Source organism: Mytilus edulis, chromosome 1 (assembly GCF_963676685.1).
Source record: "Mytilus edulis chromosome 1, xbMytEdul2.2, whole genome shotgun sequence".
Classification (NCBI taxonomy): domain Eukaryota; kingdom Metazoa; phylum Mollusca; class Bivalvia; order Mytilida; family Mytilidae; genus Mytilus; species Mytilus edulis.
In genome coordinates, this window is record NC_092344.1 from 22840930 (window position 1) to 22856595 (window position 15666).

General features: G+C 32.0%; 1 protein-coding gene across 1 annotated transcript in view; it reads left to right on the forward strand.

Moving 5' to 3' along the window:
* The window catches only part of LOC139527811 (choline transporter-like protein 1), a 34273-nt gene extending 19311 nt beyond the window's left edge, over positions 1-14962 (forward strand). The window contains exons 10-21 of the mRNA XM_071323496.1: positions 873-920; positions 2002-2073; positions 3247-3313; positions 3738-3799; positions 4118-4224; positions 4781-4834; positions 6039-6125; positions 6926-7041; positions 10081-10247; positions 12270-12362; positions 13974-14066; positions 14786-14962. Of these exons, the coding sequence (XP_071179597.1) occupies positions 873-920; positions 2002-2073; positions 3247-3313; positions 3738-3799; positions 4118-4224; positions 4781-4834; positions 6039-6125; positions 6926-7041; positions 10081-10247; positions 12270-12362; positions 13974-14066; positions 14786-14839 (1020 nt within the window). The 3' untranslated portion in view covers positions 14840-14962. The remainder of the gene's footprint in view (positions 1-872; positions 921-2001; positions 2074-3246; positions 3314-3737; positions 3800-4117; positions 4225-4780; positions 4835-6038; positions 6126-6925; positions 7042-10080; positions 10248-12269; positions 12363-13973; positions 14067-14785) is intronic.
* Positions 14963-15666: the final 704 nt, after the last annotated feature.

Genomic DNA, 15666 nt, shown 5'->3' on the forward strand with positions numbered 1-15666 from the left:
TTTAGGTATATCACAAGACGAGTAATACAATTCCTAAATATAAACAAAAATTTAAAAGTTTGTGCTTGAAAAATCAAGTGTTTAACCCCATGACACCCATGTTGATTTCGAAAAAGAGCAGACAAATGCCACTACAAGGCAGCACTCGCACCCGCGAAGTCGAAAGGGATTTATTTCAGTTGCAAAAACTTGTTTCCCAATCCAATTTTTGAAAAACAATTTTTTGAATTTCTTCATTTTTTTTCTATGATGACTATCAACATTTTCATGAGGAAATTGTCTAGATTGCGTGTGATATAAAGTTAGCTTCGGTACTACTGGTAAATGCCTCCGATATCCGAATAACCCCTCGAAAGCTGCGAGGGTACAGTGGCATACATGTACACTCCCTATCTGGATTATTGGAGATGTGTCACTAACGTATGTTTTTGTACGACATTTATTTTTACAAGGACAATCAATCCCAACCCATCACAAAGGGAGTGCTAGGACAACTGGAAGTCTGTTATTATGGTGGAGGAAGCCGAAGTACTCGGAGAGAACAACCGGGCCACTCGGTGGAAACAGAAAAACCAGAGAGATATCAGAAGATTGATCTCCAGGTCAAGGTAGGGGACAACTTTGACCAACCAAGGCCCCAAAGTACCCATTCTAGTTTAAACTACGGTCTGGTAGTGGTACCAAAGAATTATAGTTATCCCGTACCATTGTAAACCCGTACCGACGTCAGCTCTTTCCACTAAAATAAAACATGTACCAATGCAAACTCGAACCACTGCTAACTCGTACCAACTTATTTAAATGCATTTAAATGGTGTTTAATTATGAAAATATACTTTACTTGTTAGCATGTTGAGAATGTTTTATTTCAGATAATAATTTTGCTGATATTGCTGATAATGAGAAAAAGAATAGGCTTGGTGAGTATCATTTAAGGTTGTCTGCTAATATCACGAATCCCCTACCATATTTTACAAATTGTTTTGTACAAAATTGCTTTATGGATACCACAAATAGTATAAAACGAGAGATAAAACAGTGCGTTCCATTTAAGTTTCTACCCTAATCAAATATTGTCTTGGTATTATTTGGCACAACATTTCGAAATAATTTTGGAATTGTAGTGCTCCTCAACTTCGTTTTTATTTTATGATATCTTTATAATTCTGAATCAAGCCTGATATCTTTTAACATAACAAACATATTAGGTTATGTTTTACACGTGTTTCAGAATATCAAAACAAACATGTACATTGTTTATGATTTTATCAAACGTGGATCACAAAACATTTTGGAAAACATATAGTGAGATGAAATTCCTTGTTATGATAAATACAAATAAAAAAGATCTGGTGATGATATTAAAACCAAAAACACACTGTTAGCGTTAACAGGTAATTAGTCGTAAGCCAAGTAAAAAAGAGCCGAAAGATACCAGAGCGAAATTCAAACTCATAAATAAGAGTAAGAGAGGATAATACATAGGAAAATCTCGAACATAATTTGTCTCCTGGTTGTTTATTTGATTTAACCCTCATATAAAATGTTGTTAAACACAACATACGAAACATATAATTACAAATCGTCTATAAAACCTCTGTTTTGTATGTTTGGTAAATAGTTTGCTAAAAAATTGGAAAAAAAAGACGAAACATATCAAGGTGACATTCAAAACTCTTAATTATAAAAAGGAAGATGTGGTATACTTGCCAATGAGACAAGTCAAGAATACTAACAAAGCTAGGGTAAAAAAATGACAGACCAAGAATAGACAAAGAAGTTCTGAAAATAATTATTAGAAAACGAAGTACTGAGTAACACAAATCCCACGAAAAACTGAGGATGTTCATAGGTGCTTCGAAAAGGTGAACAGAACCATAGATTCAGTGATGTTACAATCATTGAAAGTAGGTTTGTTTGGTAAATTTTAAATGACTTATTTTTTTTGTAATTTACTCATGAACATGCAATGTTGTGAAGACATTTTGTTTGTTGTTATAGGTAGTAGAACTATTTAAAGAAGCTGGAAAAGCAATAAAAGATATGCCACTGCTTATATTTCAACCTATATGGGTATACTTGTATTTTATTAGATAATTGAAATTAAATATTCGAGTTATATCAAACTCAGAAAAAAAGTACTTGGCACAGATGTCAAACAGTTCATATTGACGTTACATGACCAAGATATGGAAAATTCAATTCAAATAGTACATAATAATAACCAAGATTTATACATGTAACGCAATACAAGAACCACACACCAAACAAGTATAAACTGATGCACAGTTTGCACAAAGATGTGTTATTTGCAATTACCAGATATAATAAACTGCTTAGGTTTTGAGATAAAGAATTAAATTATATACTAGGAATGCTATTATATTTTGTGATAAATTAGAGATCTATAAAAAAGAAGATGTGGTATGATTGCCAATGAGACAGCTCTTCACAAGAGACCAAAATGACACAGAAATTAGCAACTATAGGTCATCGTTACGTCGCATAATGAGTATTCTTATAAAACTACATGCAATTTAACCACATTACATGATATATAAAGTAAGGAGATGTGATATGATTGAGAATGAGACAAATGTCCACCAGACAACAAAGGAGGTTGAAGTAAGAATATAAAGGATACCGTAACGCATTCAACAATGAGCAAAACACATATCAAATACCAAGCTATAAAAGACCCCGATATGACACAATGTATAACAGTGCAAACGAGAAAAACTAATTATCTTTTTATAAATACTTTTAAAGTTTACTGCACTCGAGTCGTCGGTTACGGAAAAGATATGATTAAAATGTTAATTGCTTTATTAATCGTTACTTGCTAAACGTCCAGTAGAATTTTTTGAATATTCAGAACGAGGATTTTATTTCTTAAGTTTGGATAGACGATTAGGTTAACACACGAACATTACTTAGGATATTATTTTCTGTCTTACACCGAACTGATAGTCACAATGACATACACATATTATTTCTTAATCACGTCAATGGATTATTATTTTTAAATATTATGATCGTTGAAAATGCTTTCGGATGAATTCAAATAGTTATCAAAGGTACCAGGATTATAATTTTGTACGCCAGACGCGCGTTTCGTCTACATAAGACTCATCAGTGACGCTCATATCAAAACATTAACTACAAAATAATAGTACAAACATAAGATCAATGGGAAATAAGTAGCATAATATTATGTTTGCAAAATTCCTTCTTGTGTTTTTGCAGACTTTTGTTTGCTTAGTCCTTGAGTTGGTTTGTTTGGTATTTTTCTTCAGCTACATACTGACCTCCGGTAAGTGTTCTGACATAATACGGGTTATTATCGGACTTATATTAAAGATGTTTGCATTCGCGTATATAGTTTCTCTTTTAATTATATGTTAAGCAAATTTTGGACAGAATGCAATTCCATTTAATTTTTTTTAAAGAATTTTTATAGCTGATTTACAAAAAAATGTATTCATATATATTTCAAATTCTATCGATACGTTTTATTCCAGCACACCGAAATGTCTTTTGATAGTTTGTGTACATTTTTCACCTCCTTGTAGTCTTAAAACCTTGGCGACCTTATATATAATTTGTATTCACTCTGAGAGGTTCACCTTTGATTTGTTCAAGTATCATTTTAGGAACTGTACAACTTTATTCATATTTGATTATAGAATGCTATGATATTTTATTCACTACCCTTATCTTTGCTTTCTTTTTTGTAGAACATCCAGTTGTCAATAATTCTACAGGCTTTGTCAGTTTTGAAAAGCATGAAATACTTAAGGTAAAGGCTCTATACAAAATTGTTTACTTTGCTGAGATGTTATCGATAAGTTCATGCATAGTCAAGATGGATCTCATACATTATCATGCCAAATTTACTAACGCCATTTTTATATGTTCTTTTTAGAATACAACCACGAAATTATTGTATGTATAAACGTATTTAACCGATTCAAACGATAGGGATGGAAATTTATTGACTTTGTTTGTTTTACAATTTGTTCCAAAACCCCCTTTCTTCAAACTGTTCATATCTTGTGTTTTTATTTCTATCTCTGAAATTAAAATAACTGATATCTTATAACTTATTTGTTAATAGTATTTGAAATGGTACTACCTACTTGGGAGTATATGGATACTACAGTTTACATTAGCATGTGACACCATTGTGATATCTGGTGCTGTAAGTCAGTGGTATTTTTCAAGGTAAGAATAAAAAATTCCCTGTGTGTGATCACTAATGACACTTGAAGTATGTGCTTCCTTATTTTAAAATATTTAACTCTATCTTTTTTTCACCAATAAAATAAATAAGACAATAATTTTCTAATATATGAAAAATACAGGAACAGAAACGGGGAAGAAAAAATGAATAATCTATCTACGAAATAAATTGTAGAAAATCTTTTCTAATATTTGTAAAATACAGGAACAAAAACGGAGAAGAAAAAACGAGGAAATAATTGATAGTAATAATCTCTTATAGATCTTTGTACTTTTAATATTTAACGTGCCATTTTGATTAAAGAGAGATAAAGAAGTTTAAAAAATTATCGAAATATGTGATTAAATGTTCTGTTTACGTTTTTTTTAAATTAAAATTGGAAAAGAATTTTAAGTACTTAATTACACATTTGATATGTATCCATAGTACCTACCATTTGCACTTTTAATGCCCATAACATATGTTGGTACTGTTAAATATACAAAAGTATTGAGATATATGAAAATAAATGCAAATGCAGTTGAATTTCTTTTGCAGAGACAAGTCACTAGTTCGGTACCCAATAATTAGATCTTTACGAATGTTATTACGGTAAGAAAAAATAATTACAATCAACACATACTATCTAAATGTAAAGAAAGGCCAATATGATGGATTTTGATGGGTATTGTTAAATGTTGATGTTTATTTGTTGCTAATCACTGTTTGTATGAATTTAGTGCAAGACTCACTGTTAATTGTTAAGGGCATACGATACAGTTACAGGGGAGGCAATGACGTTTCTAACGTAAATTGTTATTTTCGCGGCGACGTCAAACTATGACTTATCGGGAAAAGATTTAGTTTTCGACTGATTTTTATCATTCAAATTCAATCTTATTTAACTTGAAAACGACTTCATGGACCCCTCTTTTTTAAAATGCCATTTGATTTGATTATGCGAGAAGATTATGTGTGCCATTTTTTTCAAATTTGATAAATATACAGCAAAAAATGATGTTTTTTTTCTACATTCATGAACATTTGATAAATATGAGTTATTTCTGGATAAAAAATGTATAAATGTTTAGGAAACATAAAAAATACAGAAATTCCAAATTATTTATCAAAAAACTTTATCTTTTAAAACAAAATTAATGTCTTTCGTTCGAAAGGGAAAATACGGCCACAAATCCGAATTTTGAACAAATTTACAAAATTTCTACCTCGTTTTACTCAAAAAGTAGCACATGAAGATATATATATTTTTTTTATTTCATATTTGATTTAATCAGGTAAAAAATAGTCTATATGGATTTTTTTTTATCATAGTGTAAATACGGGACCAAAACTGTAACATATGCCCTTAACAGAGTGCGTCAATAGAAGAAAGAACAAGTCAGTATAACCTTAAATTGAAACAAAGGAAGACCATTAGAAATTATGACACTTTCATTTAGAAATCTCCACAAATATAAGTTTTATTCCAAAATCTAGTTCGCCAGTCCTGTTTTGTCATTATCGTAGTATTTTTCTAATCAGCAAATACAAAGAAGTAGAAATACAAATAGCACATCGAACAACATTTCAGAAAAATATAAAGAATTACAATTAAAAACAGAACGATGTTTAATTGGTACAACAGTTAAGAAATATCATATAGTTTTTTACATTGAAATAAAAAGGATGCCAAATTAAAAGGATGGAATTAAGTATTTTACCACCCAGATGATTTTAACTTCATTCAACCACATTTGAATACATGTTGTACAATACTTACAAATGTATGCAGTTATCACATGTCACTCTTTTATAGGTATCATCTTGGATCTGCAGCTTTTGGGTCCTTAATCATCACTATTGTATTTGCATTCAGAGTATTTGTCAATTTTATACATAACAGGTGCTTCATATTTATTTTACAATTTGTGCATTACGCATGGGTATAAACAGATATAAGAAGATGTTGTATGAGTGTCAATGAAACAATTCTCCATTCAAGTCACAATTTGTAAAAGTAAACCATCATAGGTCAAAGTACGATCTTGATCACGGAGCCTTGGCTCACTCCAAACAACAAGCTATAAAGGTTCACCACAATGACTATTAAAAAACCATTCAAACGGAAGAAATCAACGGTCTAAACACGAATGTTTTGATTAATGTTATACTAGTATATGTGAAGATAAACAGTTTAGCAATATTAATTATGACAATGAAACTGTTGGGATGGATCACTGATAAACTATTAAAAAATGGTAAATAGCAAAGGGAACACATCGTATGCAAATGATTTTGCATGGTTTATTTAAAACAAATGAACCAAGATTTTGAGATTACAACAATGATACAGCAACCCTACGACAAAAAAAAAATACTTTCCAGATAAAACACAAATTTGGGTTTACACTATTAGTACAGCAAACCTACGACACAAATAATTTCCAGACATATAAGCAGAGTTGATATATATAGATGTATGTACATTATAACAATTAGCTTTAATCTTTTCAAGTCGTAAACTTTGTTAATGAATTACCAGAAACCCTCAGATATCACGTAGTCAATATTGCATGATAGGACCCGACACTATTTTAGTAATTTTTTTGGTTCATGTAAAATTCTTTATGATTTAAAGTAAGATAATAGAAATAAAATTGTCATAAATATTCCAATTGAACTCATTTCTGTTCAAATTTGTAGGTTAAAGAATAAAACCGGTTCAATTGTTGAATTCTTTTTAAAATGCTTTGGTTGCTGCCTGTGGTGCTTTGAAAAATTTATCAGCTTTTTGAATAGTAATGCATATGTTGAAATTGGTAAGTATAAATTCCGGAAAAAGATTGTTTTAAATTTATTGTTTGCAAGTTTTATACGCCAGAGCAATGTAACGTATTATTAGTCAACAAATCACGAGGGAATGGTTCAAGCACGGCTTCAAAAAGGAGAATAAAAGAAATTAATTAAAAAACATTATGTCTTTGTATCGAATACAATATCGACTGTCAAACCTTATTATTAAAAAAATTTATAATAAAACGCCAACAAAAAGTAGAGAAAAACAATAAACAAAATACAAATAGCAGGATAATAAAACAATAGTAATGCGGGGTTCACACATTGCCGATTATTGCTCCCGTTTTAGATCAGACAGCGATACGACACGAAAAGTGTAAAAGTCGGATTAGTATCCTCAATTATCTGGAATGTCCTATTATTATCTGAACGCAGTTGTTTTAGTTCTTAACAGATTCCTACTGGTCGGGAAGGGTCCGAATATTTCTGCAAAGCACCTCGACAGTTAGGTGCGTCCCGTAAAATTCAGGGAAACTCAGCCGATTTTGTCTAGTCGGATTACAATCGTGCGTATGTCGTGACAGATTCTGCTGTATCGGATCGAATTCCTAACAATATTCTTTGTATTCGGGACGGTGTCCTGTGGAACGGGAATGATCTGGAGAAATTTTTCATTGCTGTTTTTCTGCCGATTGAGTCCAGATTGCATCCAGATCTTTTTGCCGAAATTGTTCCGAAACAGTCCCGTTATTAATTCTAAATTCGTCAATGATACCCACGTCAGAGTCCCGACAATTACAGAATACAATACGACTGAGACCAGACAAAGCCGTTTGTAATGCGATAGAGCGGACCGTGAAAGGATTACGTTCCGACAGTAACTGATCATCCCGAGTATGCCGACAGTTTTCGAACGGATAACTTCCGTCAGCGTTGGTTCACTGTCTTGTCACTATCTGATCTGTGCCGGATTACATTCGGTAGAATCGGGACTTAGTCGTGACAGACTCGGTCGAATTTTACCTGGCGAAAGAGCGGTTTAAGAACGGGATTATCGGGATAAATTCGTTTGGAAACGGTTGAATATCGACGCTTCCTGAACAATATCTGATTGTTGTCGTGATTAATTTTTTTTTTACAAATTTTAATTAAAGTTTGAATTTCCATCCACGATTCTTAAGCTGGGGTCACACATTCACGATTTTTACTGCCGTCCTTGACAGGACCATTCCCGATTAAAATTTGTCAAAAGTCTGATCAAGATCCTGTGAATCGTGGATGGAAATTCGATTTGTATCTTTCGCCAGGTAAAATTCGACCGAGTCTGTCACGACTGCGTCCCGATTCTACCGAATGTAATCCGACAGAGATCAGATAGTGACAAGACAGTGAACCGACGCTGACGGAAGTTATCCGTTCGAAAACTGTCGGCATAATCGGGATGATCAGGTACTGTCGGAACGTAATCCTATCACGGTCCGCTCTATCGTATTGCAAACGGCTTTGTCTGGTCTCAGTCGTATTGTATTCTGTTATTGTCGGGACTTCTCCAGATCATTCCCGTTCCACAGGACACCGTCCCGAATACACAGAACATTGTTAGGAATTCGATCCGATACAGCAGAATCTGTCACGACATAGACACGATTGTAATCCGACTAGACAAAATCGGCTGAGTTCCCCCGAATGTTACGGGACGCACCTAACTGTCGGGATGCTTTGCCGAACTATTCGGACCCTTCCCGATCAGTAGGAATCTGTTACGAACTAAAACGACTGCGTTCAGACAATAATAGGACATTCCAGATAATTGAGGATACTAATCCGACTTTTTCACTTTTCGTGTCGTATCGCTGTCTGATCTCAAACGGGAGCAATAATCGGCAATGTGTGAACCCCGCATTAGGGTCTTGATCAGACTTTTAATAAATCTTAATCGGGAATGGTAAAGTAAGACCCCTTTTTGGCCCCAAAATATAGCAGTTTTACAAAAATGTTAAAATGAAACTTTTAGTTATTTATTGGAAAGAAGAATGCTTCTGCTACATAAATAAGTGCTGTTTTCGGCAATATAATGCACATATATCGGGTACTAGTATCATTAATTCATGCTTAATTACTGAATTCTTCACAATTTTAGCATTAAAGTTAAATTTTAAATTACTAAAATCTTCACAATTTTAGCATTTTAGTTAAATTTTAGACGATTTCCGTCTTAAATGAAAGTGGCCGCAATTGTGTTCATTCTATTCTTAATATTGAAATGTAAGTTGTATTTGATGATAATACATATCATATATAAAGGTCGAGGATAAACACGGATGCGGCCACTTTCATTTTTGACAAAAAACCATCTGAAAAATTACATTTGTTGGCAAATTTGATAGATTTTTCCTATTAAAGGTTGAATCGGTGCCTTTTTAATACTACATCAGTTAAAATCTTTAACAAGAACTAATTGAATCAAATGAAATAGACACTTAAGTGTTTAAAAAGTGTCAAATGAACCTGTAATTTAAGGCCGAAATCGGCCCTAACCCTACTCCTTTATAACAATTAAAAAAAATTCCAGAAAGACTATATAACCCATAAAAAGGATATCTGGAATATCCAAAATAACTGACATATCAACATGCAATGCTAATTCCATACAACAATCTCCTATAAAAACATAGACCGTTTAGTAAATACGAACAACAATGAAAAAAATATATACATGTATCCTTACTTTGTACAGGCAAACAAATAGTTATGATTAAATCAGTTTAAGTGTAGCTCAAACATCTCTTTGCCTATCTAGACCATTGACGCTATTTCCGGACATAGTGCTGCTCGTATGGTTGAGAAATATCATATTCAGGTTAAGAATCAGCATGTTAGCATAATTGCAAGTACTACATATGAAAAAATAAGAATAACTGTCACCAGAAACGAATCCATCAATAAAGTGAGTAAACAATTGAAAAGTACCAGATAACTCAGTCATCTCAGTTTTTAATAGATTTGTACAAAAGTCTTTAATATCAAAAAAGTTTCGTAACTATATAATGTTTATCTTTCAGCTATAACTGGTTATGGATTTTGTCATTCAGCTAGGCGTGCATTTAAAATAGTTGTCGGCAATGCATTACGGTTGGCAGCTATAAACTCTGTTGGCAGTTTTACCCTTTTCCTGGGAAAACTTGCCCCATTATCAGTTGTTATAGTGTTAGGATTAAAATTGATAGCGGTAAGTGTGGAAGAATTTTGTATTAGGGAGGGAAACTCCTACTTTTAAAAGTATACTAGAACACACCCGCGAAATCGCGGGCATGCAGAGCGGAGTTAAAAGTATGTAAAGTGTTGTTAGAAGTTTTATACCTCCTCCTTCATTTCCAAAATTCCCAATTTTTGGTTTCCTATCAATTTCAATATGAACATACATTTAGTATGTTATGAACATTTAAGTAAGGAGCCTGTAGTTCAGTGGTTGTCGTTTGTTTGTATGTTACATATTTGTTTTTCGTTCCTTTTTTGTACATAAATAGGGCCGCTAGTTTTCTCGTTTGAATTTTTTTACATCACCATTTCGGGGGCTTTTAAAGCTGAGTATGCGGTATGGGCTTTGCTCGTTGTTGAAGGCCGTACGGTGACCTATATTCGTTAATTTCTGTGTCAATTTGGTCTCTTGTGGAGAGTTGTCTCAACATGGCAATCATACCACATCTTTTTTTTTTGTAATCAATGAATTTTGTAAAATATTTAATGAATGGAGAATTTCAGAAAAGGTATCAAAAGTTCACATGAATAATTTTAGCGCTTATCTGTATATTACTATATAAATAAAGTGTATTTACTTTCAATTCTTAGTTTAGTAATCGATCCATGGTGGTCAATTGACATAGTATACAGACCCTCTCCTTTTAATAAACTCTGAACAGAATTAAAATACACTTTATTCGTACTATTTGTTTGTTCAAAGTATACAGAAAAACGCAAACCGGAAGTATAATCTGACTTAAAATTTCGTCCAATGACGGGACAATATCCGGATGCTTTTTTTCTCGTTTTTCTCCCAAAATAACTCAATCTGAATAGTTATATGAATGGATGACAAATGCGACTATGCACTGTACATATAGGACATAGAGTCGTGTTGATTAATTTATTGTGGAAAGAAGAGAAGCGACACCAAAAATGAGGTCTTCTCGTTTAATAGTATAGATATCTCAACTCTGGGCTTTGTAACATGTATATAAAGTTTTGATTGATTGCTGTATTAGTATCGCAGTCATTTATGTACAAGACAAGAACTGAAATAACTGAATTATGAACTGTCAAGATAACAGGAAGGGTGTTATGAGTAAGGTGTGACAATTTAACAAACCCTCACATCATATCAAGATTTTTTTTTTTTTGGGGGGGGGGGAGGGGGGTGCATTATTCTGACTATGTGTACCTGGTGTAGTTATCTTTTGTACGGCTACAGTCGTTCTCTTTCCTGACCCATGTCTCCACAAGTTAAAATACCGATGGTGCTTAACACAATATAACAAAATACTGATCTTATAACTTCCTATTTTTTTTATATTACAGGGTTATTGAATGAATATTGGGGAATATTGTGCCGAGAAGAATTTTATATTGTACGAGCTTGCGAGTGCAATATATGTTCTACGAGGGACAATATTCCCCAATATACATGCAATAACCTTTTTATTGTATAGCAATATAATATTTGAAAGTAAAAATTAGTTTAAACTAAGAGTTTGTCGTTGATGACGTCATAGTCTTGAAGATTTATTGTACTAATGCAATATTGGAATTTATGGCACGCTAACTTTTTGTTACTTTCTGTGGGAAATATTATATTGTTATGCAATAAATTGTTATCTTGAAGAGTTCATTGTATGTGATTGAACATTTTAACTTGGCTGAGAGAAGTTTAAAAGGGAAAATATCTATTTATAACCATTTCATATATGTTTTGCCATTTATTTTGATGTTATATAAATATACATCTATACTGAAAAATTGTGAGCATAAATATTTCATTCGTAACAATTCTATCACGAATAATTATATAAATACTTGTCCCTAAAATGTAAATTTATTCGGCAATACCTTCTTTTCAAATAAATATAACAAAACATTATCTATATACTTGAATATCAATTACAATGTGAATTTGAACAATATGGATCTGCTTGAAACAATGACAACATAATAACTGTTTAACATTTTTGCGATTTGTTCTATGTTATCTTTGTAGAATCGAGGAGATATATTTTATCCGTGGTTTCCATTAACTATTTCATGCATCGCTTCGTTTATAATTGCAAGTTGTTTTATAGGTATATACGAGGTAAGCTCAGACTATTACATATAAGTTAAGTTATAAGACTGAGACCTATCTTCCATCCACATATACAATCATAATTCACGTTACAATTTTAAAACAATGTCAAAACTTGTTGTAATCCTTTTGGTCAAGGTCCAAATTGAAGTCGGGTGTAACAAGAGCAAATTCCGATCGGAAAATGTTCATCCCATGTAATATTCCCGTTCCTGTTTTCACGTTATTACTATATATTATGCTTCAATAGAATTCAACACAATTCAAAATATGGTGACAAATTTGATTTATGAAAAGGAACGGCAAGGGAAATAGCATTGCATTCTAAAAAACCGATAAAGAAATGAAAGAAAGAGGCAACATTTTTTTTTCCTTCTTACATCAATACATTTGAAAATAGAAAAGGTTAATTACACTGTTTTATTCACTGATGTTCGTAGCTCTATTATCATGATTATGTAGTTTTATTTCAACTTCGTCGTAATTGTATGCACCCCAACGTTTTACGCAATTTTCTGCTCATATCAATTATATCAGTTTTGTCACTTTTAAAACGACTGTTACTTTTTTATACTTTGTATATCTTTTAATTTATTTTTAATATTTAAACAAAACAGTTCATAATTTGAAATAAATAAACCAAAATCACGGGATCCTTTCAAACGCAACTCAAATAGAAATCACCAGAAAAAAACCCAGCAAGGTACATAGACATTTTCATAGCAAACCTAGAATAGAACCACCTTTTGGTTCTGCGATTCTTCTCCGTTGGTTTAATCCTTTAATTTAATTCTAATAAAGTAACTATTTATTATGAAATCTCTATGTCACATCGACATAACGGCATCAGTGATAACAGAATAACCAAAGAGATATTCTTTTTTAAGTCAGGAATATGACAGTTGTTGTCCATTCGTTTGATGTGTTTTATTATTTGATTTAACCATTTAATAAGGGACTTTCCTTTTTGAATTTTCTTCGGAGTTTAGTATTTTTGTGATTTTACTTCATCAGGTTTCCTGTTCCATTTCTATTTATAGAGCTACTTAAGCAATTCAGAAAAAAAGACATCTACAACAATAAGATGTTTTAATAAAAAGGAGATGGACAAGAATCGGCTTCCGATTTTGATTCTAACTTTGTAATGGCATTAAATTAGAAGGCCGTTTGAGTATCGAAAGTTGATTTGATACCTGACGTTGATTAAGATCAAAACACGCACTAAAGTATTGTGGGAATTATTCTAAAGATATAAAAGCTATTGGTTTTGAATGATGTATTCAGTTATCAATTTGATGCAAAAAAAAAATATGAAACACTCTTTATCGAGTAGCAACAATAAGAAATTCTTGTAAGATACTATCAAATTATTTTGTTCTTGACACAAAGTTAACTTTCAGATACAAATATATGAATGAAATGGTGCATTATATAATATTATTTATTTCATAATAATGTTTCACTTTGTTGTTGTCGAAATATCAAATCTAACACTTTCATTGCAACTGGAATGTTCATGAAGTGCCGCTTAGTTTACAACCAGTATTTGATATAGTCTTTTTTTGTTAGTTAAATTACAACAGTTCATGTACTTTAAGCATGCTTACCCTTTAATTCCAGAAGTGTATTGATACAATATTTATATGTTTCTGTGAAGACCACGAACTTAATGATGGAGAACTAAAACCCTACTTCATGAGTCTAGGATTGATGGTAATAATAAAAACAATAACTGTGCCAATAAATGTGATGACAATATTAAATGTACAATAATTAACAAACTATGTTTAGAATTTAAAAAGCTAAGTTGGAAATCTAGTGTGAACTATTGCAATGCTTCAAGATGTTAAGGTTGCACTTTGTAAATACAGCTGTTTCTCAAAACACGCCTCTTTTGGGGAGATCTTGAATATTCATAGAAAATTAATTTTGTTTACACACTAGTTCCCAGTTATGCTCTCTGTGTTCCTTCTCACAGAGACATAACTTGGGTATATTACCAGTAAATTTACATGTGCATATTGTTTACATTGACATATGTGATAGCCTTTCATTCGAGGTAGGGGTAGTTAACCAAATTAGTTTAAACTCTGAGAAGTTAAGGGCATATAAACGTTGAAAATATGCCGCACAGCCCTATATTTTGACCTTTGAAAAAAATTGTGGTGCATATGAACTTTCAATTCTAGGATAAGATTTTTTTTCAAAACTTCATAGTAAAAGTGGTACAGTTTTAGTCGTAAAAGGAGTTCCTATCGGAAATTGCATTGTCAATATTTACAGTAATGCAACCTTAAGACGTTAACCTGCATACATTTACATTTAGTATTTATCTATAATGATTTAATAACATTTGCAATTTCTAAACCAAAGTATCTGACATTTCAAACTCAATGAAAGTCAATGTATCCTTTCTTTTTCATTTTTTACAGAAGTATGTAAAGAGTCAATCAAGTCATAATGTTGAAAATATTGCTCATATTTAGTCCATTCGGTTAGCTGTACCAAAGATGTTCAAGGAAACTTCATTCTTATTCAAAGCAACCACTCGTTTGATATGATGGCGAACATGTACATCAAACAAAATAAAGATTATATATTTTTTTTTATTTTGTGTTGACTTCAATTCCTTGATATAAGTAAACTCACGTATCGAAATAAAGATTTATTATTGTTTAAACGATAAGCCTGTTTTGATAGATAAGACGTAAATTGCATTAGAAATAAAGTCAATAACTACCATTTTCTTTCCAACCTTTATTCAAATAGTTATCAAAGGTACCAGGCTTATACCTTAACACGCCTTCGCGCATTTCGTCTACATGAGTCTCATCAGTGACCCTCAAATCAAAATGGTTAGAAAGCCAAACAAGTACAAAGTTCATGACCAAAAATTCCAATATGTTGTACCAAATACGCCTAATATCATCGATTCCTGGGATAAGAAAATCCTAAGTATTTCTAATAATTCATACTTTTGTAAATTTATTAAGATGACCATATAATTGATATTCATGTCAACACCGAAGTGCTTGGGCTGCAGGTATTACCATTATTCGTATAAAAAAATGACATTCACATTACACTAAGGTCGAAATTTCATTTGTCGAGACTTTGTCGATAAATTGCGTGTTACTTTATTTTTGTAACAAAATATCTCTAAAGTTCAATAATAGTCGACCTTTGTTTGATGAAATTTAGCCCTACCCTTTCTTTTGAGCTATCAGGATAAAAATGGCCAACTATTGGCGTGGACCTACTACCCTGCATAGAAGAAAGTGGTAACAAATAGTCCGAACTCCGAGGAAAATCC